The sequence below is a fragment of the Charadrius vociferus genome, unplaced genomic scaffold (assembly GCF_000708025.1).
Source record: "Charadrius vociferus isolate BGI_N301 unplaced genomic scaffold, ASM70802v2 scaffold18, whole genome shotgun sequence".
In the NCBI taxonomy this organism is placed as follows: domain Eukaryota; kingdom Metazoa; phylum Chordata; class Aves; order Charadriiformes; family Charadriidae; genus Charadrius; species Charadrius vociferus.
In genome coordinates, this window is record NW_009649565.1 from 300,297 (window position 1) to 327,329 (window position 27,033).

A 27,033-nucleotide genomic window follows, 5' to 3' on the forward strand; every position below is an offset into this window, starting at 1 on the left:
TTCTTGTTGATGATGATGATAATAATAATAATAATAGGAGAGCTAACAGAGGTTCTCCTTAGGATGGAACAATAAAAAAATATCTGGTTTGGGGCAAAATAGTTCTGACTTCTACCTGAGGTTATGGACATGAAGTCTATCTGGTCAAAGAAACACAGTAGAGCTATGGTCAACTGGTGTCAAAGAGACGGCTGGGAAGAGGGACACCCTATAGTTGGCCAAAAAACTGTGAACTCTTGTACAGAGGAGCAGTGTCGCGGAGGACGGAGGATCAGGCAGGTTGTATTGGAGGCCAATGGGCTTCGGACTTGGTCCTTGCTGTCACGAGAAGCATAATCTCAGCACTGTTGATATTACGCCTGCCTTCAGCCGGAGCAGACTCAAGGATTTCGTTATTCAGCATCCACTCCATCTGCTTTGCTGAAAATGTGTGCAAAGATTAAAGATGACAAGGATTTTGTTTCCAAGAGACTGATATTTTGGGATGGATTAAAAAATGTAAGTACCCTCCTTTCCCTGGAGAGCGAGGCAGGCCAGCTCTGCCTCTTGGCTCTGGTCTCTCCAGGGTGGCCAGTACCACGGAGCAGAACAGAAAATGGTATCACAACCACCATGGCTTTTTGGATTTATTTCTCTGCTTTTTCTACAGACCCCTTCAATTCAAACTCCAAAAGAAAACAAGTTCATCAAATGTCATCGCAAGAATATCCATCTGCATCCCGGCGTCGTGAGTGTGAGAAATGGTTTGTCGGCAATGCTACAGCCAGTTTTCTCCTGTTCTGATCCATCTCCTGTCAACATTCACACCCCTGTTGACAAACTGAATTGCACCTGGATTTCATCCTTCCGGATAACACAGATTAACTGGGAGCTGTGTCATTTTTTTGTTTGCTTTGAAAGCACGCAGAAGGAGCAATCCTACGGAAGAGACACAGATGTTGTCTGAGAAAATCCTGCCGTCCTAGTAAGCGATTCAGACCAACATGTTGCTGGAAACAGAGACACCAGAGGTACCAGCAACTTCTCTAAGACTTTGAGCACAGTAAATGGAAACGCTTGTGTTATTATGCTGGTTTAATACTGGTTTCATGTTTCCCAACCAGCATCTCCTCCAGGGTTACAGTCTCCATCGCCTCGCGTTCAGCCTGGCGTGGTTGGCTGAGATGCTTCTTGAAGTGACTCCGGGAAATCCCTGAGCATCTTGTGTGCAAGGCGAGGAGCGTCAGCCCACAGCTCAGGCAGGCAAGGACAAAGCTGGTGGCTTCGTATCCTGGAAGAAAAGCGTGTGTATTATGCTGTGTACGTACACACACCAGTGAGAAGAGAACATTCCCTCTCACTCTATCCAGAGAAAGAGGCATAGGGAATGGAGGCTGTGATGAGATAAATGGTTATTATGAAGTATAGGCATTTTTAATTAGCTCCTGCAGACTGCACCACACTGCTAATGAGCTCTTGCCAAGTTTCCTGTGATTCTTCTTTACTTTTTGTAACTCTGTAATTGTAACAATATAATAATTTTCTATAATAACCATGATAAAACCCAGATAATCCTTCTGTAACTCCTGCATAAGCTTCATGTAATTAAATCAGTTGGTGAAACATTCTTGGTCTAAGGGATGGATGAATGCAGCACAACTCTGCCACCCGATGAAGAGGACAACGCAGAGAGTGTATTCCCCATATCCTCCTACCCCCAAAGCAGTGTAAGTCCAGTACAAGACTGGAATAGGGTTAAAAAGGCAAACAGTTGGGTTTGGATCTCCAATTAGCCCATCACGGCCCAAGCAGAGGCCAGAAAATTACCGAACCAGGGAATTTGGTCCTGAGGCAGGAGCCTGATCTGTGTTAGGTGGGTTGGTGAACAGGCAGCTGTTGGGCTGCCGAAGCAGTGGCTCCCAGGTGGGTGGGGAGATGTGACAAGGGATGAGGGGAAGAGACATCACAGGAGTCCCGCTTTCATCTGCCCTTGAAAAGAAGGGGGAGTGTTTCTCAACAGTGCTGAGAAATGCAATTTAGATAAATAGCTGGCGGCTCCTATGAAGGGTTTATCCAGCCTGTTATCTTTCACTGGTCTGCTCTGATTGATGTACCCCAGGTGGTGTCATATGTGCTTATTCTTTTCTTTCCTTTCCTTTTAGTTAGGAGAGACGCTTTTCCATAATTACTCCTCTTATAAGAATTTCTCATGCAAAAGTATATACACATTGCAAAGGAACAGTCACTCTGCAGTTAAGTTGGGTGAACAATTGCAGCTCTGCTGCCCTCCCTCCAGGAGCCTGGTGGTGATGAAGCCTTTTGTGATGCTGCTGTTAGATGAGAACCCAGCTTCTTACCTTCCTGACTCATGTACGAGCCCGTAGAGTTTATTGTCAACTGCAAGAAACTTACCCCTGGGCAGAGAAAGGCAGGAGCCACCCACAGCAGTGCCGCGGGCTGATTCCCGCGAGGATTTCTGAGCAGAGCTCTTGGAGAGCAAAGCCATCCTGAAGAGTCCTACCACACAGCCCCAACGCACAATTTCACAGGCAGCAGAGGTGGGGAGATCAGCAGGGACGAGTCACTTTCCGAAATCCCCACTGTACCTTTCCTGGGTAGCAGCTCATGCTGCAGCATGGCCCGGGCAATGCAGCAAGCCTTGGCTCGAGGCAGTGAGGTGGAGGAAAGTGAATTTATAAAGCAACCCTGGTTTCGCTCACTGACAGCCCCACGTGCTCACAAGCACCAAGACACGTGTGTAGGTGGTTCAGGGTTAGTTTTGGTGATGCTGAGGACAAGGGGTGCTGGCTGCTGGCTCCTCCTTGCACTTTCCTGCAGCCAGCGACCTTCTGCTGGGTTTCGGATGAACATTTTTTTACCCATTAGGCGCTGACAGCGATTGGGAAGTTTTGTCTCTCCATCTTCTCCTACACCCCCACACGAATCATTAAGCAACACCTCAACTCCTCTGCTTTGTGTGTCTGTCCCCTGTCACCTGTAACGGCCTCATTCATCAATCTGCCCTTTGTTTTAGCTGTGGTTTAGCGTGTACTTTGTTTTTTTTTGGTCTGGGTGCCCTGTGTGTGAGGCATTGTGATCTCCGTGACCTGCTGGTACAGGGACCATCAACACAAGGCAGTCTTTCACCCCTGCTTCTTCCAGCTCTTCTTCTCTGCCAGGTGCTTCCACACCCAGACTGTCGTTGCTCCACTGCAATCTCCTCATTGCTGAGCATCTTTCTTGTGCCTTTGCTTTAATAGGTGACCACGAGAAGAACTTCAGAGATTTTGGGGAGGATGTTCACATCCACCCTTTTGTGGGAAGGAATTCGGAAGCGACATACATCTAAAAGACAGTGAAATGGATATGATGCTCTGAGAACAAGTCTGTTTCATTAAGAGACAGGAAACTCCTAACCTCAACAGTAAACTCTGACAGCGTTTGGACATGTTGTGGTTGGTAGAGCATCCAGATTTTACTGATTGCAAATCGGGCTCTTAACTGAACCAGGTGCTGAACAAGTGCTTTCCACAGGTCACTGAGTCCAACTTTATTCTAAATAGCACCAGCCTCAGGCCAAGTTCACTCTTGAAATAAATGGACTCATGTCTCAGCAACAAAGCCACATGCCCTGGCATGGTGCATCTTCTGCAGTAGCCTGCGGCATCGGGAAACGCACAGCAGGCTGATGTCTTCTTCAGCTCTCCTGCGGGCAACGCAGCTACGCGCTGGGCCTCATACAGGTTACTACCTTTCTGCTCCAGTTATTGCCACAGTCTATGAAAGCCTGCAGTGAAAATGTTGTACTCATGTTAAGGGGAGGTGAAAGGATGGAGGAAGCCCAGCATGAAAGTATTCAGCGTTAGATGGTCTCCTTCCCTTTCACAGAATCACAGAATTTCAGAGTTGGAAGGGACCTCTAGAGATCATCTAGTCCAACTCCCCTGCTAAAGCAGGATTGCCCTGAGCTTTGTTTGACCATCCTGAATTTTCCTACATTGCTCACATCCCATGCTGTAGGAGCTGCTGCCAAACTGCTGCTGTTACGGTCTTTACTACCTGCTATCTATTAGACGGACTTGGTTTTGATCTGACATGCACTGATTCCACTCTGCTGACTGCTGAAGCTGATCTCTTCCCTAACTGAATGCAAGCAGCAAGAGAAACCTGAGTATGGATGATCACAGAATTTGATCATCAAAAGTCCGTCCCAGTCACCTGAAAGCTAAAGTATTACTTTAATTCTTTTTCCTCTTGCTGCTAAGAGGAAAAAGGAAAAAATAACTTCAAAATTAAGTAGTTACTTACTCCTTACCCTGACAAAAGGGTTGCTGGGGTTGCTCATTTTCTCAGTGCCCACTCTGAAGTACTAGTGCCACATCCAGGCTGTCACATCCAAACACACCGGGGAATAAAGGGTAGAAAAGATAACAAAGATTTAGTGTTTAAGGCCTGAAATGGGCTTTTATAATCTTCTGCTTCCTACCCATGCACCAAACTTGGAGGCACTCAAACCTCAACCAGACAGGCCCTAAATTGCCAGGCAGAGATTTCCGCCTGCTGAGGATGGAAGAGGATCTCCTGCATCCTCAGCACCGACAGAGTTTCAGAGCCTTGTGCAGAGCATGAACCTGCCCGGGCACCGATAGGTCTTAACAACCCTGACCAGCCTCACCTGGGCTCTCAACCCCTGCCCGTGGGCTCAGAGCTTATTTAAGCTCAGCCTGGCACCAGCAGCGCTCTCTGAGCTCAGCTGGAGGAGTGCAGATCTCCAGCTCAGGCAGAGCCATGCACCTGCTTGACCATGGACCCTCTTCATCAGCCATCGGAAGAAGGTGGCTATTCCACCTAACACCAATGTGGTAAGGCCTTGCTTTGTTTAAGGATTGAAAGGGGTGGTCGTGGTGGGGTGGTCATCCCTGCCACAGCCCTGTGCTCGAGCACTGCAGCCACCAGCCTGCAGTGTAGACAATCATTCCTCAGCCTGCTGCCAGGGCTTTGCAGAGAGCTGTGGCTGCATCAGGAACCCGATTCCTTTAGGATCTGATGGTTTTAGATGTGAACAAGTGCAGGACCCTGGTGCCCCTGGGCAGGGGCATGGGCAGTGGTGTAATTCCCTTCTTACACACAGACCTTTGTCCTTTCCTATTGATGTCTGAACATTTTTCATTCCAATGTTCTTATAATGCTGTAGGGCTGGAAACATCAGGAATATAAATCAGAGCTTGTCATTCACAGGCATCGTGTTATTATACATTAATATATGCTTTCTGTTAAAGTATCACACATGTAGTTGTGAATCTTAGCTATTATCAAAAGCTTATTGCAATCATTTTCCTTCCTTTTTTATTTAGGCATATGAAATACTGTGTTCAGTGATGAATTGGTTCCTGACTGAAGGGATCAGGCTGTTTGGAAAGTCGCAGCCTGCATGGGCGCTGTGCTCTGACTTAGCGATTTAGCTGCCTCTGTTCCCCTGGGTTTGCCTCTTTTCCTGCTGGCGAAGGCAGCGAGGGAGCACAGAAAGCCTCTTCTCTACTTCTTTTTCAAGGCTAAAACAGAAGTAGAGTGTAGTATCCCCCTTAGAGTATAAATCTGGGGAGGGGAAAAAAAATAACATAAAAGGAATCTGTAATTCTGGAAGGATTTGAGCCTTTCTCTGGGGAGGCTGAGAAGGGGGAGTCCTCCCTTGCTCTTCTCCCTGTCACTATCGGTCAGCTGTAAAATGCTTCTTGAGAAAGGAAGGCATAGAGAGGGGCAGGTCTCATTATCCCGGGCTGCCTGGTAGGATTCAGAAGGAAGGTGTGTAACCAAATGATATTTTTCGGCTGCGAGCCTCCAATTACCCAAACACATACATACGGATGCGCAGACCCCCGCGGGGCTGGGGTGCTCTCTGCTTCCACAGGGGCGGAGGGCCCAGCCGAGACAGAGCCCGGCACGGCTCTGCCGCTGTCCCGTTCCCGCAGATAGGCACGGGCAGCTCGCTAAAGCCTCATTTAACGGAGAGCAAAACTTCATCCTCGAGATCTCTCTACCCCGTTGGGCCGCGTGGCGTTCGGCAGCTTTTTGAAGTGCAGTCCAAAGCCTCGATGAGAGCAAAGAGATAAATCCGACCGAGCTTCTCCCCTGTTGATGCTTTAGCTCAGGACAGTGGGCAATTATCTGAGTTCCAGGCGGACAAGTTTGGGCATCCTGTAAGACTGGGTACGGGTTTCCTGCAGGGCGTGAGCAGGGATGCTATTGGTACTTCAGAAGGGTTATTAATGGCTGGGGACTCATCCATCTGCTGGGGTAAAAGCTGTTACACCCACACAGCTTCAATGAGTCAGACCCCAATAGCTGGCACAGGGCGGGGGGGAGTAACCCATTATACTCATCAACCTTTGCTGGCAAGAGAAAGATGTGGGGGGAGATCTAAAGGATGCTCTTCTCCCAGATTTTCAGGAATAGCTGCAGGATCTGGTCTTTATAAACTTTACAGTAAGGTCTGCTGATCAGATATGAAAAATATATTAGATATTTTTTTCTATAAGCTTCATTTATACTCATCAGAGTGGTACAAGTAATAATACCAGGAAATAGATTTGCAGGCAGAAGTATGATTTTTAAGTTAACGATGTTCATTTAATTTCAGCTCTTGTCTTCTAGATGTGCCTCCTCCTAATGCTCTAAATAGCTCCTCTGCCTCTTTGATGTTTACACCCTTCAAATGCATAAAGACGGTTCTCTACAATTCCTCATTTTGCCAAGCAATACATACTTAGTGCTTTTCATCTCTCTCCATAAATCAATCCCTTTCCTCCAACAGGAGCTAGAATAGGATTTTTTTTTTCCTTATTAGATTTGTACTGAGAATTTCTTTTCAGAAACAGATAAATGATACAAGGTTTTTTCATGACAAAGCATCCTATCATACATTATTAGCAAACACTTCCACAGTAGAACAGGAATAAAAATAGAAAGTGGGCTATAAAAAAGAATGTATAGCAGGATGGCATCTAATCTCGCAGCATGGTACTAAAAGTGGAGCAGTTCCTTCACATTTCTTTGCAGATCTTCAAGGAGAGATCCAGGAGGCCTAAGAAACGTTTAGCATCTTTTACTTAAGGATTTCGTTAAGTTCTATGTGATCTTTGACATCGAGTTAATGAATTTTCTCCTTATTCAAAAAGCCCACCTACGGTTTGCCATGCGTTTGAAGCGGCGGATCCTTTCTAGCCGGCTTAGCTGCCGCTCGCTGCCTCGCCGTCCCTCTCCCCCGCGTCTCGGCACAGCGGTGCCTGTGCACACCCTCTTCCACAACACGGTAACCGAAAAACCACCTGAGCCGTAAATTCTTTTGGATCTCACTTATCTCAAAACCATTTTTTTTTTATTACTGATTTTCAGTGGAAGCCATCAAACGTGAACTACTTGGGGGTCTCACCTGGCAGGCCAGGTTAACAAGTACATAATGTGCTTTTAAGATTGCTTCTTCTGATGGATCCTTCCTGGGGATCACACCCTCTGCCTCAGATGGTTGGCTGTGTTTTGGAGGCTGCAGTGAGACGAGGTTTGCCTGGGAGAAATAGTCACCCTCGGATTTCCCATATTTCTGAAAGCAATTTTGGTGGAAGTCCAGCAAACCCTGCAAAAATGAATTTAAAATGAAATTACGAATGAAAGATGAATACTCAAACGGACAACAATTTCAGCAGCTATTTGTCAGGAATAGCTTAGGACTTTGGAGATTAGTCTGACCAGACAATTACTGCCCTGGGACGGAGGCACGTGCGGGTCGTGCTCAGACATGTGTTCAGCCGCGTGCCATTCGGCCTCATCTTCTTTCCTGCACTGCTCTTTTCTGCTATGAATATGAGGCGTGAGAAAAGGAGAGATAGATAGATGGGTTTATTTTGTTCACTTGTGGCTTCAGGGGTAAATTAGAGAATGGGAACATTCCACTGGGGCCGAACAGCCCAGCAGGGCTGGCTGCTGGGTCTCAAAGTCTACCTGGGAGCCAACGTAGAGACGGGCAGAGGCAACAAGGTCTAAATCTCAAGCATTTTGGAGATTATTAAGTAAATGTGGCAAATAATAAGCTGTGCGGCTGCAGCATATATTCAGGGAGGGAGCCTGGAAGTAGCTTCTGTCGTCTCACAAAGGAGCAGGTGCTCCAAAGGAAACCAATATCCGAAACTTTTAGCAAAATGCCAAAGATCTCCTCTAGAGCTGCTGCCAGCAAGCAGGGAGAAGGCAGAAAACCCTACACAAAGCTGATATGGCTTTATAATAAACTAAACTGGTGCCAGAAGTTGTGCACTGGGTTTTGTGACCGTGCATTTTAATCTCTTACTGTTCTTGCTGTCCTTAGCGCTGGGTTAGCACAGCCATGGGTCCGACCGCTTCCCTGTGACTGCTTCTTGTTGGACATCATTGGTACTGCTGCAGATTTCTGTCTTTTGAAGCACCGTGTGAACTTCATTACTTCCACCTCAGGGCTTGCTGGGTCCCTCTGAAGATTTATGCTCTGACATTTTGAAGTTTGCCTTTTGCTGGCTTAAAACAGCTTTTGAAAATGTTTGACTTGGGGTGGTGATTACTAACTTCCAGGGCTGCATCTTTGTCACCCACCATCGCTTCAGATCAAGACCTTCGTAAGAGAAATGGTAGCAAAAGACTTCTTGCACTGGACACTAAAGAGAACGGTGGACTTCTATCAGGGATGACTTTACTTCTTGATGACCCTCTCAAAGTAAACTTAACTGCTGATAAAAGCTGAGACCTGAAGCTGTGAAAGCAATCTATGAATATCTGTATAGTGTTCACCCATCTGATGCCCTGAGGTCCGTGGCAGGTCCTGGGACGGGACCTGAGGACAGTGCTGGCACCCAAACCTTCCCTGGATGTGTCAAGAGCCATCTCTTCAGGGTTAGCAACACTACTTAGGGACACACCTGTAAGGGTGGGATTTCCAACAGCCCAGATGAGATGCCTTTCCTGGAGGTGAGATTTTTGAAGTGTTAGTGCTTTATAGTTCTCAGTGTTGTTGACAGTGTACATCTCTGCTTTCCATCTTAGATAAATAGTTTTATACCAACTTAAAAGAATAAGGCCTGAAACATCAATAACTAAATGTGGTCCTCCTCAGCTAATCAAAACTTGAAAGGTAGACTTCATAAGCTCAAAGGTCAATGTTTCAAAAGTTTATAATATTCTTTTGATCCATTTTAATTGTCTTTCCCGGTACGTGCTTGAATGTCTCTGCCCCTCTATGGGGAGGCTGAGAACTGCTCAGTTTTGCTATTCTTCCTGAAAACAGATTTCTGAATCTGCTCATGTTGGTGTTGTGCAGAAGTTTAGCACAGTAAAAAAAAAAAAGTAAAAATAGTAAAGTAAAAAATAACAGCTTGGAAGTGGTGGTGAGAAGGTTTCTTAAATTCAGGTTGTGGGTTAGTGAAGACCCCAAACAGAACTATTCTATTTAAATCATTCAAAACCCCTCTAAGACCGCAGCGGTATTTAAATGTTGCTGGTAAAGAGCAGTGGTAGACCTCGGTGGTGCAGAGGAGGTAAATGTACAATGCCATGGTGAAGGCACTAAGCTCCTCACCCCAGCCACCCCCCGGGTGGGTATCAGACATGGCATTGCAGAGTCTCCAAAGACAAAATTAGGTACCCTGTGCCCTTTGTGTATCTACGCGCACATATGTGTGTGTATATATCTACGCACGCTTGCTAAGTCTGTAAGAGCACAAGCTGCCTGTTTTTGCTGCACGTTCTGTTTCTTAGGGCAACATTTAGACTGTGAACTCCCTGAAGAAAAGACTATCTTGCTGAGTTCCAACACGCCTAACCCTCCTGGGCTTTCGTTTCCTGACTGGATTTTAATGTAATGTAAAGAACAGAAATAATATCTTCCATTAAAACTTTATTAGGTAGCTTTTCCACTTAAGGGAGATGTTTCACTTACTCCCAGCCAAACGAATCCCAGCAGTTGAAAGCTAAATACGAACATTCAGGAGGGGGAAGCAGAAAGCCACCCGCAGTCTTGAGAAGATGAGGAAACCCAAGAGTGGGTGGGTTCAGTGACTGGTCTGAGAAGATGCACGTAGCTCAGTATGAAGTCCTGGGTGAGAGCTATGTGTGACAGCACATGACAGTACAACAGCCAGCATGGGAAACGCTTCATTTCTTGGCGAGGGGAATTTGCAAACGCATGTCCCTCACTTTTACATCCTGCTGATTTCTACTGGAGTCTGTTATAATTACTGGGAGCATCAGACATCTGCTCGCTTCCATGGACGTTGCTAAGGCTACTGGTGGGCTGATTGATGTGTGGTTACCACCAGAGAGCAGCCTGAGTGGCAGCAGCTGACCTTCTTAGGAGCATCTGTATCGCTCCACACCTTCCCTCTGGCTTTTGCTGTGACCTTTGGATACAGATCGATCCCAGATTAGTGTTTGTTAACAATAAATACCCTAAAATTAGGATACTAGTAGACAAGTTCTGAAAAGGTTAGATGAGCCTGGGGCAAGTTAGTGCAAGACCCTGCTCGCTGTGCTGGCAGCTGGTCTGTGTGGTCTATTTTCCAAAAGTATTTTCCAGTCCTATTACCCACGATTCCAGAGCAAAACCAGCTGGACGGCCCCAGGATGGAGGAGCTGCCGTGTGGCACCTGTGCCTTCTCAGCTGGGCTGCACAAAGCCCCGATATAATCCAAGGGATGGACTACAACTTTTTTTTTTCTGGGCATTCTGTGGTGTGTTGATGGAACCGGTATTTTGCCAAGCAAAGACGGGTAAATGCATCCAGCTGTACTGGGCTGGCTTCAGTTCCTAAGTGGCAGGCAAGGTTTTTCATTTTCCCTTCAACAGTTACATTGTCGTCCCCACTCCATTTGCAAACTTCTGGCTGCACAAATATATCAAAGCACACTTATACATCATATATATATATGTATATGATACGGAAGCTGTAGGCCATGGGACAAAACAAATTTGTATCTAGACATTGTACCCAGCCGTGTAGGAAAGCCCATAGAGAACATCACTGATCATCAGCTATGAACTGGTTAAATAAAAACTTTGTTCCATCTCATCAGAGGTATTTTGTGCATCTTTGCAACATCTTCAAGTGTTCAGTAACAAAAAAAAAAAGCTCCGAGGGGAAAATTAACTGTGTCATGGGTGATATAAAGCTGCATCAGTACCTATAAAGTGCTCTTGCAATACAAGAGAATTGAAGTAATGAACAGAAATGCTCAGTTAGAGCTTTTTCCATATTTTATGTTAATCATTAGGGTAGAGCTGAAATTAGCTTTAATTGATATTAAGCGTTAAAAAAAATGAATCCTCTGGAGAATGAGTCTCTTTAACCTTTAATGATGCAGTAAATAAAATACCCTGTCAACATTTGTGCAATAGTAAGGGGTTTCAAAATTCCATATCTGTATGGTGAGCGATTCAATATGCCTAATTCTCTCCATTACAGCAGATAAAGGTGATGTCAGCGCGTAAATTCAGCTACAGGTTTTCCACGTTTCCAAGCGATCTGTCATACCCTGGTAATTCCCCACGCTGGCTTGTTACCTCTCATAGGGAGGCGGAGAGAGGAAGGAGGGACTGAGAACTAAACAAATTCTGCACGCCAGCTTTTTCATTTGTGTGCCTTCTACTTGTAGGCATCTGATGCCATAGCGTCAACAGAGAAACTCTGCCTCAGTAGAGGGTAAAGTAAAAGGAGTAACGCTGCTTATTCCTCCTTTCAGGTGAAATATGCCTGAAAATGTTTCATTTTTCACTTTAAAGGCAAGGCACAATTGCGAAAGACTTCAATACTTTAGGGACACTTAGTTTGGCAATAGTCAGGCCATTCTTCTATCTGTCAGGGCTCAGCCTGGTATTGGAACACCTAATAACTGACTTGGTGAAGCACGTGAAATATTCCTCTGCTGTAAGCAGGAAACCTGTCTTTCATAAAATCCATTTGATCATTGCAATCAACTGGAAGTATTAAATCATTTAGGCAAGTTACTGTAACATTGATGGTTATTCTGCTGTAGTTAACTGAGGAAACAGAAAACAAATCTCCCTACTTATGACCCTTTTTGTCTTTTGTCAGGACTGATGCAATAACAGTTCTCATATCACGGGTTATATATGGGTTATATGTCTCCTTTGGAAAATTCCCAGCAAGCCTTTCCCTATTAAGGAGAATATATTTCCGCATACTTATAAAAGTCTTCCTGAGTGATGGGCCAATGCTGGTGTTTCACCAGGGTGTGAGCCCGTTACGCTTGTGCAGCGATGAAGGGCAGAGCTTCAACAGTAACTCCTCTGATGAGACGCGGTTGAAAAATCTTTGAGAAAAGCATATTTTTTCAAAGCATTGATGTAACATTGATTTTCTTCATTCTTCTATTTTTCCTTCTTACTTAGGGTCTGGGAGGATTTAGGGGAGGAAGTGAAACAGAATTGTCCCCAAAATTAATTTCTACCTTGTGCTGTGCTTGGAAGCTCTTTCCTTTGACAAAGACTCAGCTATCTTGGGACAATAAGATGTCCCAAGCCTTCCAGAGATGTGTTGAAACAGTTAAAGGAATCAGCAAAGTCTGGATAAAGCAAATACGTTTTATCCGTGAAAACATTCGAAACTCAAGTTAAACAGTGATGTGTTTGGTTTAAAGAGGAAACGGACAAACCGGTGAAAGCAAACCTCATGCCTGCACAAGGACCAGGACCAGCAGACTCCTGGCCAAGTGGCATCCATTTCTGAAGGGTGGCCAGCGAAGCAATGGAAAGTGCTAGGAATGACAGAGGCAGCCCTTATAAGCAAAGTAATTTTCTGGAGTTAAGACACAGAGGGATCTAATTTTCTTCTAGAAGACTCATTACCATGATTTTGTTACACATTATTTATGGGCTGTTATGATAGTCCTGGCAGGTCATAATTGGCTGAAGCCAGAGAATTAGTCACATTTTTCACATTTGGAAGAATGATCTGTACAGTTGCACTAATGATTTCATTCCCGGAGATGCCACACGCTGGGCAGGGACTGCCTGTCCTGGGGCAGGGCTGGATTAACCCTTTCTGGTTCTGAGCACCGTGCAAAGGAGTTTGATTTTGTTCATGAGATACCAAAATGAACTTTTCTTTACACCAGAGCGGCTGTTTGGCCTGTAAGTGACTTGCTGCTTTCACGATGGTTTCCCCTCTCTTTCTCCTTCCTTGAACTGGCAGTTAATTTTACCTAGCACTATTTTTCTAAGGAGAAAATGCTTTTTTTTTTTTAATTAGCCCATCCATGCAGGGCCATTGCACCCTCCCTATCAGAGCTGGCTGCTGCAGCATTGCAGGCAGGTCCAGCTCTTGCACTGAGGGTTTTTAAGCCCCAGTAAGAGATGAGCAACAGTTTAAACTAAGGAAGGGCCTTACTGGCAACGCCTCTAACGATGTCTTTCTGTGTACATAGCAAAACCCAAACAATTTTTCACAGATGATGAATCAGAAGGGAGCACTATAATTGTTTTATCTGCCTTTTGGGACAGCGCAAGCTGCTAACTCTTGAATTAGAGCCTGGTGAATGTTGCTGTGTCTTCCTGAAAAATGCACAACTTCGATTTGGGGATTTCCAGTGAGCAGGAATCCACTGCACCATTGGCTGACCACTCCCAAGCCCCTTAATTGCCATGGTTGTTAAAGAATGGACATGAATTCTTGAATAAATCGGTACTATGTTGGATTGTAGCATTTGGACCGTGTTGCAGTTTTGCCTAAAGAGAAAAGCATGTGGCCACGGGAGAAAATTATAGACCATGATTCAGAAAACATTGCCTTGGAGTGAAGGATGCCAGGAGAAAGTCAAGGGGTGACTTGATCCAGAAAAAAAAAGTGACTCTTCTAAAAACCTTTCCCAATTTACTGGCATCCTTCTTCGTTTGTAGGTGTCAGGACCAGCACAATATACTGATGTTAACTGGCGTGTGAAATTCAGATTATAGAATGGTTTAGGTTGGAAGGGACCTTGAAGGTCATCGAGTTCCGACCCCCCCCTGCCACAGGTAGATCCAGGAGAACCTCCCACCTGCTTTTTGATATTCCTTGGTCAGGGGTAGCATAAGTTCTCTGCTCAAATCATCACGCTGATGGCAGGACCAACCCATAGAGCCCAAGCTGTATGCTGCTCTGGAGCATTCAAGAGCAAAGCAGCTCGCAGCAGGCTAACACCCCACCACGGGCAATGCGTGCTCCCCATCCCCGGCTCTGGGAGGTGAGGCTCAGCTACAAGCCATGTCCAGATGATTTCTCCAGGAGCGGTGGCCCTCTTGCAGTGCTGTCACCACCTCCTGCGAGCTGCTCCTGCTGCTCTCTGCGATCCGTCCCCTGTCGCACCAGCACGGAAAAGGGTTGGCCAGCACGGAACTGAAGGCAACCTCTTAATCAAACTAAGAGGTGGGAGTTATAGTGTTTGTAAAATACTGTACAAATGGGAGGGTTTGATAGCATTAAATGAAAGATCAGATTCATTAAATTAAGTGGAAAGCAATGTACATGGATAATTTCAAGGGTTGAGGCTGAATACGGTTTTTAAATAGGAAGTGATCAGCCACTACACACAACACAGAGCAGCTCTCAAACATTTTTAATGACAGTATTTGTACACACTTTAGTTTAATTAACACATGGCACAAGAGGGGTTTCGTAACTAGGATATAGTCTCACACCAGTCGGCTCAATTATAAGACATGAAATTTCAAGCATCAATACACCAAGAAGAACGTCACCAGTCCCTGCCCAGTGAGGTCTGGCAATTTGAATTTCCATCACACCTTGTTTCTCTTGGATGCGACAGTAATTCCTTCCCTCCAGATGGAGAAGCCCCCTTAGAAGTGAGTGGATGATCAGCTTCTCATTTGGATTTATTTCTTGTTTTCTGCAATCAAAATTAAGGGGACTGTATATTGTCAGTGCCCAGTGATCCATATTACATTTCTGACAGCTATGTTTATTAGTAAATATGTAGTAATTGCTTCCAGAATTAACTAGAGCTGCTCTCCTGTGTCTGTACGTGTAGGAGAGATTTCCTGCCACGTGTGATCCCTTTGACAGCGCAGCACTCGTTAGACACCGGGGAACTGCTGCAGACGCGGGTGGTTTTACGCCTTTGCAGGTGCGGTGTTGGTCCGGGGCACTAACTTCAGAACAATCGGTTTCTGTGGTGTTAAGAATCCCTGTGAATTCAGCTTGAGAGGGATCTGCAACAATAAGAGGGAAAACACACTTGGCGATACACAAATTAAATAAGTCGAGATTAAAGGAAAGAAACTTGGCCACGGTTTGGATATGACTCGATCCGTAGTGCCCGAAAAGCGCAAAGCATCTGGTGTCAGCACCCACGGTGAGAAAGCAGGCGCCTCGCTCTGCACGTGCCAGCTTCGAAACATAATGTGCTGCTTACCGGAGTTTCTTTGCAGGTCTGGAAGGTGAAATGTTGCAATAGGATGGCGATGGCAACTTTCAGAGTCAGGAGAGCAAACCGCATCCCGATGCAGTTCCTAGGACCAGCCCCGAAGGGCAGGTACGTATACGGGTCGATGGCCTCTTTGTTTTCCTTACTGAACCTGGATAATGACATGGTTGGGGAAAAGAAATGAAGGCAGCGAAAAGCCAAAAAGCTACATATCTGTAATACTTCTCCAGAGATCTCTTGCTGGTGCCCTACAGGTTTGTTTGTTTTTTCACTAGGGTGTCTCAGGGTAGCCCAGCAATCGAGTGATGTGTCAGAGCCCTTGTTCCGGACAGGATTTTGAATTTAATTCTGTCCATCCAGACTAGTACACTTCCTATCTGTTGTATTTAATGAGAGAGAATCCACGAGTCGTCTTTGTTAGGAGCAGCCTATGGCTTCAGCCTTGCTGGGAAATGAGAGGTAGGTACCAATTAGGGAAAAGTTATCCCTTCCTTGAAAACAAAGAGGGAAGGCAACTGTGGAAGCATCAGCTCTGATATATTTTACAGCAAAGCCTGGGTGAAGGAAACGGGTTCAGCAACGAAGGTTATACCGAAGGATGGCTAGCAGTTACCAAAACTCACCAACCACCCACTCTGTCCGCAAGCCTAAAAACTCTGCACAAGATGTTGTGAGGTATCAATGTTATTCTCCCAATAGGATTATGCTGTTTGAAACCCTGCTTTAAGTGCAAAGCTCATTCTCTTCTCAAAATGGCATTCCCACGAGCCCGCAATTTCTCATTGGTATTGTTTGTAAAAAGATAGGAAGAACACCATTAAGAAGCTAATCAGAGATTAATACTTAATTACTACGTGAGGAAAAAGCAGTATGGTATATCTTCCCTTTCATTATGTTTGGGTTTTATACCTTTCTGGTCTGAACTCATCTGGGTTTGGCCAGTACTCAGGGTCACGGTGCAGGGTGTAGGGTGGGATTATGACAACGGTTCCTTTGGGAATGGTGACTCCATTTATTTCTACGTCTTTCTTGCAGGCTCTCTCAATCCGTCCTCCAAGGGGGAAGAGCCGAAGGGTTTCATTCACTGTCATGTCAAGGTATTCCAATTGCATCATCGCCTCGTATGTGAGAGGAGCCTGTAGGACAACAGGAGAAAGGTGACCAGGTATGTTGGCACGAGGATCGGATTCTCCCAAAATGACTGCTGAGACCAGAGCGGCCCCAACCCCTGCTGCCCCAACCGTGTCTCAGGCTCACTGAAGAACAAAATGCAAGGGAGAAATTGTGTAATTGGTTTCATTTTCCATCCCTGAGTGATGGAAATCCACATCCACTTGTGCATGGATGCAGAGTATGGCAAACGGCTCTGTGCAGCGGGGTGGCCTGTGAGGTTTCAGCTGCCAAAAGAAAATTGCTATGGGGTTGAATTGTCTCAGTGTGTGTCTCTTAGAGCTCTTGGAAGATCCCAGGAGGAGGTTGTTTAGGAGCTAAAGATTTCTCATTGTCTTGACTGAACAAGGAGGACAGCAGGGTCGGAGGATCTTCACCATCACGCGGTGTCCCCTTACCTTGTTGGGTAAAACGGTGTCGATTTCCTCCAGCAGTTTTTGCTGCACATCGGGATGCGTGGCCAGTTCATATGCCACGTAAGAGAGCGTGTTGCTGGTGGGTTCATAGCCAGCGAATATAAAGATGAAGGCTTGTGACAGGATCTCTGTGTCGGTCAGGGCTGAGGAGAGAGGATTTGGGGAGATGAGCAAACCGGTGTGGGCTGGTGGTCTCATCAAGGAACAGGCAGCAACGGATGGGGTTGAGGCAGGTTTGTTGCGGTTATTTTCTGATAACACACTTATAGCTACTCTATCTGTCTTGGAAAAGTCATTTGATAGAGGAGGCAGATGATTTCCTGGGTATAAATGACTGACATGGCAGTTCTACTCCCTGGCAAAGCACCTCGGGAATTCCCCTTAGCACCAGTGCTGGCAACAAGGGGCAGAGATTTCTGCCCCGAGCTGGCCAGTGGAGATGGTGGTGACCCATTGAGCCTTTCTCTGGGAAACAGCTCCCCATATTCTCATCGCTCCCACAGCCCCTGTTTCCGTGATGAATATTTGGATGTTGTTACCTTTATAGGAGTTATTGTCTTCTTTGCTTCCATGACTGGTTGAGTTCTGGGATTCGATCATGAGCTGCAGAAAATCTACTCTGCCCTGAGAAGAAAAGCAAGAGAGTTTCTCTGGTGCCAGGGAGGGCTCAGATAAGCAGATTTCATAGCCTAAGCACAATTTTTAAACTGAAAGCGTCCCCCAAATGCACATGACTTCCTTGTTGTAAAACACAACACCTGCATTTTAGTTTGGAAACCTATCTGTCCTTTTCATGAAGGCATTGGGTGGGAGAGCAGTGCCTTGAGTGAACTCCAAGAGGGAGAATTTTTCCAGGAAGCAGCTTCAATTTTTGAAAAGTGAGAGAGGAAGGTGCAACCCTGAAAGGTGATATTGCAGCTCCTGCACTGCTTACTCCGCTTCCTCTTATCCTCTGCCTAATCTTCTTCAGGGAGTCTCTTACTTTGTTGACTTATCACAAGCTCTGCAAACCCAAGCTTAATGCAATTCCACCAAGCCTTCATCTGGATTTAGCTTCCCGTCACAAATGCACAAAGTCCACTTGCTTCTCTGCCAGAACTGGTCAGGTGAGGCTTTTCTGACAGTATTAAAATCAAGCGTTTACACTTAAGTAGATTCAGGGTTTTGTTGGGTTATTGTACTTTGGCTTCACCTTTGATATCATCACCCTAATTATCTTTCACTTAAGTGTATTTTCTGCCACAATTGCTGGCAAATTCACACTCGCTTACCTTGTGAGCCTCTTTTTCACGTTCATGCTTAATTTTGGAGATGGACCTCATGAAGAAATCTACAGCTTCACGGGGGAAGAAGCTTACGTTCATCTTGGCCAAAACAGGAATAAGAAATGGGCATACAACTGAAAAATAAATTGAGAATAAAATCTCACACTGTAAATAAACTCCACCTCGTGTAAGATAACTATGGATGTTACTGAGGAAGTAATGAGTCTACTCAGAAATTATTTCCCCTCTTGATTTCTTTACCTGGGTAAAGCCTGAGCTTTGCCTTTTTTCCTCTTTCTTGAGATAGTTTGTCTTCATGCAACCCTCTCCCAACTTCCCATCAACTGGGCACAACCAAGCTGGATATAATCATTGCTTTAAGAGATGACCAAAGTATTGCCACCTTTTCCTAAGACACTTCTTTCTAAGGACAGGTTACTTCTGTGCATTGTACAACACTACAACAGGAGTGTGGCTCAGAAAAGAAATACTGCAAAGTCTGAATTCTTTTTTTTTCAGGCTGAGCTATTCATTGCTATGCTCACGCAAACATTTTCAAGTCCCCTTCAGAGAATTTCTTGCATTACAGAGACTCAATTTTGAGCCTGCGTAGAGATTCATAAAATCTACAGCACCAGAACCTCCTCTATGCACAGATCACAACTTTACTGATTTTTTTAGCAAGGTATCTGATCTTGATTCAAGGTTGCAAGTGATTTAAGGTCCATCACCATCACCGCTAAGCTACGGCACTGCTAGGAAATTGCATCTAATTACAGTCCCCACTCAGCACTCTCTTCCAGAAAATGCATTTCGGATAGTACCACTCTCCTCGAGCCTCACAGCTGAACTTGCTTTTCAAACCTAGAACGATTTTCTCCCCCACTTATTTGAATATTGGCTGGGGTGTTCATATGTTTCTTGCATTGTGGATGTGCCAAAGTTGGAGGAAGTTTTTACCCATCTCTCTTCCAGAGTTTCAACAACAAGCCAAGAGCCATTAGGACTTCCATCCTAGCTAGTGAAGTTATCTAAGCAATAGTTGATTGGTTAATGTGTAGGATGCACCAGTCTCCGATACTCTTGCCGAAGTCAAACTTCAATAGTACTCTGACACCTGAATGAAGCTTTCAACAAAAAAAAAAAAAATAGTCATTTACATGTCAAGATGAACATTGGGTCAAAAAAGTCAAACTTGACCAGCTTCCGCATCTCTCTAACAAAGGGGTCTTTGGGGTTGTTCATAGAGTCGATGTTCACACCGAATGACGTGCTGGTGACGACGTCCATGCTGTAGCTTCCAAAGATGCTGAGAAAAGACGGAAAAGGTAGTCTGTGGGTAAATACTTGGACCAAGTGAATGCATTTTTTCCTAATGCCTCTGCGACATTCAAATATAAATTCTCATAAGACCTCCTGCCCTGGTTTTGAAAAGGGAATTGGACATATGGTAACTGAAAAGCACTTATAGTGAAAGGGATAGATTTTTAGAGAGCTTTGGTCTCAAGCCTGCATGGGTTTTGAAATTGGACAGCTTTTCTGAGGATTTTAAAACAGCATGTAGCTACATGAGCAGGTTAGTGCAAGGACAGCATGAGGCTCTTGAGCATTTTAGCTCCTTGGGGAGGGCTGGTAACACACCCTGCTTCAAACACACCGTGAAAATGGTCTCGTTCAACCCAGCACAGGTACCTGTAACGGTACAAACTGTCCAGACCCTCTCTCTCCATATGGGGTTTCGGTAGGGGAGAGTTTTGCTGGTGTGTGACTGTTGGTGTGCAGCTGCCCTTTCTGCATCTGTGCTTCGAAATTGGGGGTGAAATACAGAGGTTTTGTTCCAGAGCCCATGTGGAGGGCGCAGATAGGGCGACATACCCAGGGCCACATGGCAGCCTCCCTCCCTGCTCCCTCCAGCAACGGGGGCAAGTGATGGACGAGCATCCCACAGTGCCCTGTGTGGGGCTGGGAGGCCAGCAAACCCAGCGTCCTGTGGTGAAGAAGGTGGTGCTCAGAGATCCCGAGTATATGCAGGGAAAACTGGGGTTTTCCTAGTGGATTTGGGGTTATCTTGGATGTGTGGATTCACAAAGCTGTGCTGGAGCTTCCCCCCCCCCCCCCAAATTCCCTTTAGAAGGCTTCTCTGCGGGTCTCTGCCTCTAGGAAGTTTCACTGACATCCCAGCTTAAATTTTCCTTTTCAAATTTCCAGCCAGGCTTTCAGCTAACCCTGTTCCTCATTTCCGAGGTCTGCTTTACCCAGCGAGCGATCCGTTTTGCGAGTAACGAATGAACCGCAGCACTCGCTAACAAGGTTTGCTGCTTATCCTGCTGCTCCTAGCAGATACTTACTCCTTTACAGCTATAGCGTTGTCCTGTTCCATTTTTTTCTGAACATTTTTCACCAAAACTTCCCCATAGTGCTTTATTATAGGGAACATCTGTAACACAAACCAGAGATGGTCACTGAAGTATGGTACATTTTACTCCTTTCAGGCAGGCTTATGAAGACTACAGGGAGTTTCATGAATATTTACAAATAAGATCTTTCTGCTAAGTTTTTATTTTAATCCTTTTTCATTTTAAATTAGGCATAAATTAAACAGGCCAGCGTAGTTGCCAGGCCCTGACTAAAGAAATCGGACCCCTGTGACAACCTCAGCCTGGAATCTACTGACTTTCTGATTTAGTTTGTTACCCGCTCCTCTGTGTTTTACCTCCTTTAGTTTCCCACTGGTGAAGGTTGGAGAGAGCACGGTACGGATCCTTTTCCACTGTTCGTCTTCAGCTAATGAGACAGCATTTTTCAGCACCCCTGCTAGATCAAAACGCTGGAGGGGGGAAAAGGCAAGGTGTTAACCCCAGGAAAACAGCGGTTTCCTTGCAAGGGTGGGAATGCAGCACGCAAGCCCCTGCCCGGGCTATTTCAGAGGCGTTACTACTGGCAGCGAGCCTTACAAACAGCCTCTCTCAAGGCGCACATACATAAATAATCCCCTTTCCTGCAGTAAACCAGCTGTGAGATGCCATTTCCATTCCCAGAACAAGTAACCCAACAAGCCCAACACCCGTACGCATGTGTGTGTGTCCCCACCTGACCGTGCCGCCCAGCGCCTGCATCCCAGCTGGTGGCACAAGTGGTACCTGGACCCTTACAGGTTCCTGTATGCTCACGTAGACTCAAATTCATCCCTATATATATATATAGGTGTGAGAGCAGAATTTCTCTGGTGTGCAGGCAAACAGCTTCCTCTGCCAGCCTGGGTATGCGCTCCCCAGGCTGTAAGGCAGAGGAACAGTGACATACAGTGGCCATTTACAGTAATCCCTGTCGCGGCCCTATGGGAAACCCTGCTACATGCTTGTCTCCTCCTGTACTTTGTTTTTTGGAGTCTGTGGTACATGACAATGCTTCTGTTCTTACCCTCCGGTTGGTAAAGGTGGAGTAACACTCTTTAACCAGCACAGTTTTAATGATCTGGGGGTCCATGACAGCGACCACAGGTTGTCTGCCATCATAAATCCTGGTGGGGGGAGAAGAGGAGACAGATGAACAACCCCAGACAGTGGAAGTGCAAGGCTTGGCTGATGCCCATGAAACAAAATGTGTTAAACAAATGCTCCTCCATCACCAGCCTTGCTGTTCTGCAGATGCCTCAGTACAGAAATGTAGAAATTAGAGATGTAAAAGGACTCCCAGGCCTTCTCCCATCTGGTCTTGTAAATGATAAAGGGGGCTAAACACCTTCCAGATTCACTGGGAAATGAGCAGGACTCAGTCCCTCCAAGGACCAGGTATTAAATGAAGCAAGCGTCTCCACTTTCTCCCCTGATTCTCTGTGTTTTTCCAGGCACTTAAACACATTACGGTATTAGAAGGAAACTTGTTTGACCCCTTTCAGGCTGTTGAATTGGGTGCCTGGAGACTTGGGCTGACAGCACTGAAATATCCTTGGAGATGAAACTCAAACCTTGTTTTTGTCTTTTTAATCTGCCAGTTCTGAATGCTTTCCTGGAACAGATGTAGATTAAGCAGCTTTATGCACTTTCCTCATTTGTGTAAAGATGTCTTTTCTAGAGTCCATTTTTTTAAGTTTCTATAGGGATCAATGGGTGCCTTACAGAGGATATGCAAGTTTGTAGACCGAGTTATAACAGCAGTGATAAAAGCCACAGGAGATGTCCAGAGCAGAGCAACAATAGCTGCCCCGGCCCCCACGGCAGCAGGTAAGGATCAGCAGCATGAGGAAGTCGGCAGACTTTGAATCTGCTGTTGCCCTCAGTATTGGGAACTCACATTCCTCTGCTGTCAGTAAACCAGAGGAACTTGACCTCCTGGTTCCAGATTCTCCCTTAAGTAAATAGTAGTTTTGCTGCTGGTTTTGTTAGGAGCAGGTGAGGGCCTTTTGTTATCAGCTTTAAAACAGCTTTCATAGTTTAGGTCAAAGCAATTTCCATATAGCGTGACAGCGGCACAGCCCTGCAATCACCAGGCTTTAATGTAAGCCACCACAAGTACCCTATATTTGCTGTACTTGTCATGCTGGGACTGTCAGGGATGGAGATAGAGAAAACAGAGCTTTCCTAACAATTTTTTTCTCCCTTTTATATGGATTCTAATTTTATCTTAAGAAGAGATCAGTGGTTCATACTCACCCCCAGACTTTCCCATATTTCTGGAAACACTCATTGTCAAATTCCAAGAAACCCTGTGGAAAGCAATTTAAAAATTATCTTGGAGAGGATGCAGCGGAGGGGTTGATGTTGGAGATGGTGGGTTGGGAGGAGGATCTTTAAAATGAAGTTGAGAGCTGCCTTCTGAGTTCTCCTCCTCTCCAAAAACATCAGGAATGACCGCATAAATGTACGTCGTGCTCGTGAATGAGCTGTTTGCCAGGACGCTGGCAAAGGGCAGCCGTAGATGAGCCACCCACCAGTGCTTATTTGGAGATGCTGTGGTCTGTCACCGAGCTCATATCCCGCACCGGCCTTTGCACAATCTGTGCGTTGGAGCAGAGCTTGGCATTTGGAGATAACTTATCATCGCCCTGTATCTGTTTAGCTACAGCTGTATGAGCAAAGGCGGCTATTTCTGGAGCCAGGAAGGCTTCAATCACTTACTTTGCGATATTCCAGGCACGTCCCAAAGAAAGGCAGAGGTCTTGGGCCGGGAATACCCAACTTCTTGAACAAGCCAAACGGCCAGGTTCCATATCTGTGGGGCAGAAAGGACAAGTGCTCTGTCACCGTGGCATTGGGGCTGCAAGCTCTCCTGAACCCAGAGACTGCAGCAGCATCCCTTTGGCTGTAAGGAGTAGAGGAGGTTGGTCCAGGAGCTGGAAAAAAGTGGCCCCAAACAAAATTGCCCTGTAAAAAATACTTAATAAACATGGCAAGGCTCAGTGCTGCCACACAGAGCTTCAAAGGGCTTTTGATGTCAAAGCAGCTGTCTCCTAAAGGCATAGGTGCTCCGGTGGATACAGGACCTTAAAGCCTTTAGCAAAAGTCAAAAGAGGAGCTCATTGCCAACCAAAGGAGAGGCAGAAAGGGGAGCTGGAAGAAGGAACACCAAGTTTACGTGTTTTTATTGAAGAGAAATCAAAGCATTGCCAGCAGTGATGTCCCAAACAGCGCTTTTGTCAAGCTGTACTTTAATTTCATTTATTGTTCTCCCTCCCCTTAGCCTGGCATTAGCTCAGTGGTGCGTCAGGAAGTCTTGTCTTGATGGTTTTCTCTTTAGATTTTATTGACAGCTTTGCAGATTTCTTTCCTCTGAAGCACCCTTTTTGGCAGCTGTAAAGTTATTACTTCTACCTCGGGGCCTTCTCTTTCTCAACAAGGGCCTGGGCTGCAGCCCTTTGAAGCTTGTCTTTGGCTATGTTGAAAGAGCTCCTCAAAATATTTGGTTTTAGTTAGTAGCTGCAGCTTCCCAAGTGAGCAGTTCGCTGCAGAAGGTATGTAAAACTGCAAAGGTTTGGCAGAGGGATGTTATCAGAGATCCTCTTTGGGCCACGTGGCAGCAGCGGCTCAACCAGCATCTTGGGGATGCTGTCCTGAAAAGCCAGAGCCTAGCCTGAGACTTAGGGGGGTTTCCCTTGCAATCAATAATACTTCTCTAAAGTAATACATTTCTAAATCTGGGGGACCCAGAATGAGATCGGTCCCCCCAGCACATGTTCCACCAGAGCACAAAAGCGGACCACATCTTATGGTCCAGAGCAGGGAAAAAACAGGGACTGGGGTGTTTGCAGGCGCAGAAAGGTTTCACAGAGTTCAGTTTGTCTAAGAAAAGGTTAATTCAGTACTCGGTATGAAATGTTTGTGGATTCTCAATTGTAATGTTTATGGACCGCCGGGGCTGCGGGAGGACCAGGAAACCCTGAGCGGGTTACAAAGTCCAGAAACACTATAGGAATGTAGGCTTGGCTTAATCCATTTGAAACACGGCCAAGAAAATGCAGTCTAATGCTCTTACGACTAAAACGTGACATGGTTTTCTGCAGGCAGAGAAGGACCATTCAGTGTAAAGCCAGAGAATAATCATTACCTCTTACCATGGATGCGAACCAGAAATGCCTGATACTCCTTCATGTGTGAACTGGAACAGCGTTGCCCCAGATGGACAAGAAGCATCTGACCAACCTCCCTGCACTAACGGGCAGGGAAATTCCTATTTTAGCTCAGATATTGGAGCACAAAGATCCTGGGCTTCAGCCCTTCTGCTACAACAAAATTGCAAGTGGCTGCAGAAGGTGGGAGTCTGGTAACCAGCAATATTTGGTGGCCACAGAGTTAATGAAATACGATGGTTTGGGTCAATAATGAGGGGGGGGGGGTTTTGTTTCCTCTTTTTTTTTTTTTTTTGCCCCAAACAGGCTTTTGAGTGATCCAAATCACAGGAAAGGGTCTGAAAAACAGGGCTAAAAGTTTCAGAGCTTACTGAACCGCCACGGCTGGAGCATTGCCAGGGCAGACAAATGGATTGTGCTCGTGTGCACCGCATTAATCATTAAGGTTTATGGCTAGCAACATGCTGTCTCTGCCTAAGGGCTTGTCAACACTACAAAGTTTGTCAGTCCAGCCTTGTTGGCAGGGGCTGCCAGCAGAGACGCTGTCTGTCCCAGCAGAAGGGGGGTTTAAGCCAGCCCTGCCACGCTGCAGCGCCCGCCGGCCTCAGCGCAGTGGACAGAAGCATTTTCTCACCAGCGCGGCTCCTCTGAAGCAGCGGGGTACACTTCTGCCTGATGGAGCCTGTCTGAAAAGGCAGGAGCGGAGAGCTGCCCCGGCTCCGGCCTTCGTCTCGTCCCCCAGCAAGGGTGGGCTGTGGGGACGGGCACGGGATGCTGTCCCCGCAGGCGTGTGGCAAATCTGACTTCTGCAAAGTGTCGCACTTGGTCCAGGTGCCCGTGTCTGGAGCATCTTACCTGGGCCTTATGGAAGGAGTCGGGAAGAGTGAAACTGAGTCTATGAATGCTCTTTTTCTGGTGTCTTTCTGCTGCTCTGCACCTTTGCGGGTCATACAGTAACATCAGCTACTGCCTGCTCCCCTCCCCAGGGCAGCCTCAGCCAGGGGGGCACAGCCTTCCTGAGACTTCATTTCTGCGAAAAATAACCTAAGGGATCGCGCCCCTCGCTGAAACCAGCACCCCGCTGGTAACGAATGCCTGGCACCATTATCATTCGATGATTGCTCTGAAGCTTAGCAGTAAGATGGTAACAGTGCGCGGGAATACTCCAAACCTCAGAGCAAGATCCCGCGTCTGTACCGTCTTTGCTACTTCCCAGAGCCTCGTTAGAGGCTGGAAACCTGGGAATCACACCTACCTGTTTGCTCTTCGGCAGACTAGTTGCATGTAAAATCAACAATGGCAAGAAGAGGAAAATGGCATGAGCGAAGAACCAGTAAAGAATATTTTACTCACGCTGCCAGGAGGGCTACGAAAACAAGCAAAAGGACCCATGTCTCCACAGAGAAGGAGGGAAGAAGGTTCATTTGGTCCTCCTCTGGTTGGCTTTGAGTACTGTCTTGATGTGTTTGCCCCAGGTCTGTGGGAAATAGGAAGGTCTTGCAGTGTGCAATCTTTTGTGTCCAATCACATGATTTAGGGGCTGTCCTTCTGTCATGAAGGAGGAGGAGCGGAAGGCAAAGGTAGCAAAGTGTGCTAAACTGAAAAACACTATTCACGGGATAGATAAACGCCTGGCTGAACTGTCTAAGGTTCAAATTATTTAATACATATGTTGCCAGGCATTTCAGCTAGTGTCTCTCTTGTAATAGTAAGTAATAACCGACTTCTTATTGAGTAATGCTCCTGGGCTTCTGCACCAAAATAAATAAAAGCAAGTTACAATGAAAAGGTAAATCCCAAAGCAGGTGTCAGAGTTGGTTTACAAAAGGGAAAGAAAGGAAAGAGAAGTGAAAAGGTTATTCATATAATGTATGACAAGATCTTTTCTGGCAGCTGAATTAACTTTGACAGAATTTAAGGTTTTGTTTAAAATATCTTTCTTTTGTGTCGGGAAGGGCAAGCGCTGCCCGCTTCTGCCTGTGGTGGGTCAGAAGCAGCTTTGAACAAAAGCAGGAGTTTGCCCCTGCTAAAGGCTTTAGAAGCCCACCTTGTTTGCTGGCGTGTAGCCAGGCATTTTGTAAGAGAAATGCTGTCGTTCCACAACTATAAGCAGCCAAAGTACCATCCTTTCCAAAACACCAGCTCATGGCTCATGAATAAAAACAGCATCCATCCTTCCGCAG

General features: G+C 46.0%; 1 protein-coding gene across 1 annotated transcript; it reads right to left on the reverse strand.

Moving 5' to 3' along the window:
* Positions 1–15,120: 15,120 nt before the first annotated feature.
* Positions 15,121–26,274, reverse strand: LOC104290884 (cytochrome P450 3A24-like). Its single transcript, XM_009890056.1, has 13 exons — positions 26,204–26,274; positions 23,403–23,496; positions 22,938–22,990; positions 21,706–21,805; positions 20,999–21,112; positions 20,634–20,722; positions 19,446–19,594; positions 18,292–18,419; positions 17,560–17,644; positions 17,003–17,163; positions 16,344–16,570; positions 15,423–15,585; positions 15,121–15,219 (listed from the first exon to the last, which is right to left on the reverse strand). The coding sequence occupies exons 1-13, from the start codon at positions 26,272–26,274 to the stop codon at positions 15,121–15,123; spliced, it is 1,533 nt and encodes a 510-aa protein (XP_009888358.1).
* Positions 26,275–27,033: the final 759 nt, after the last annotated feature.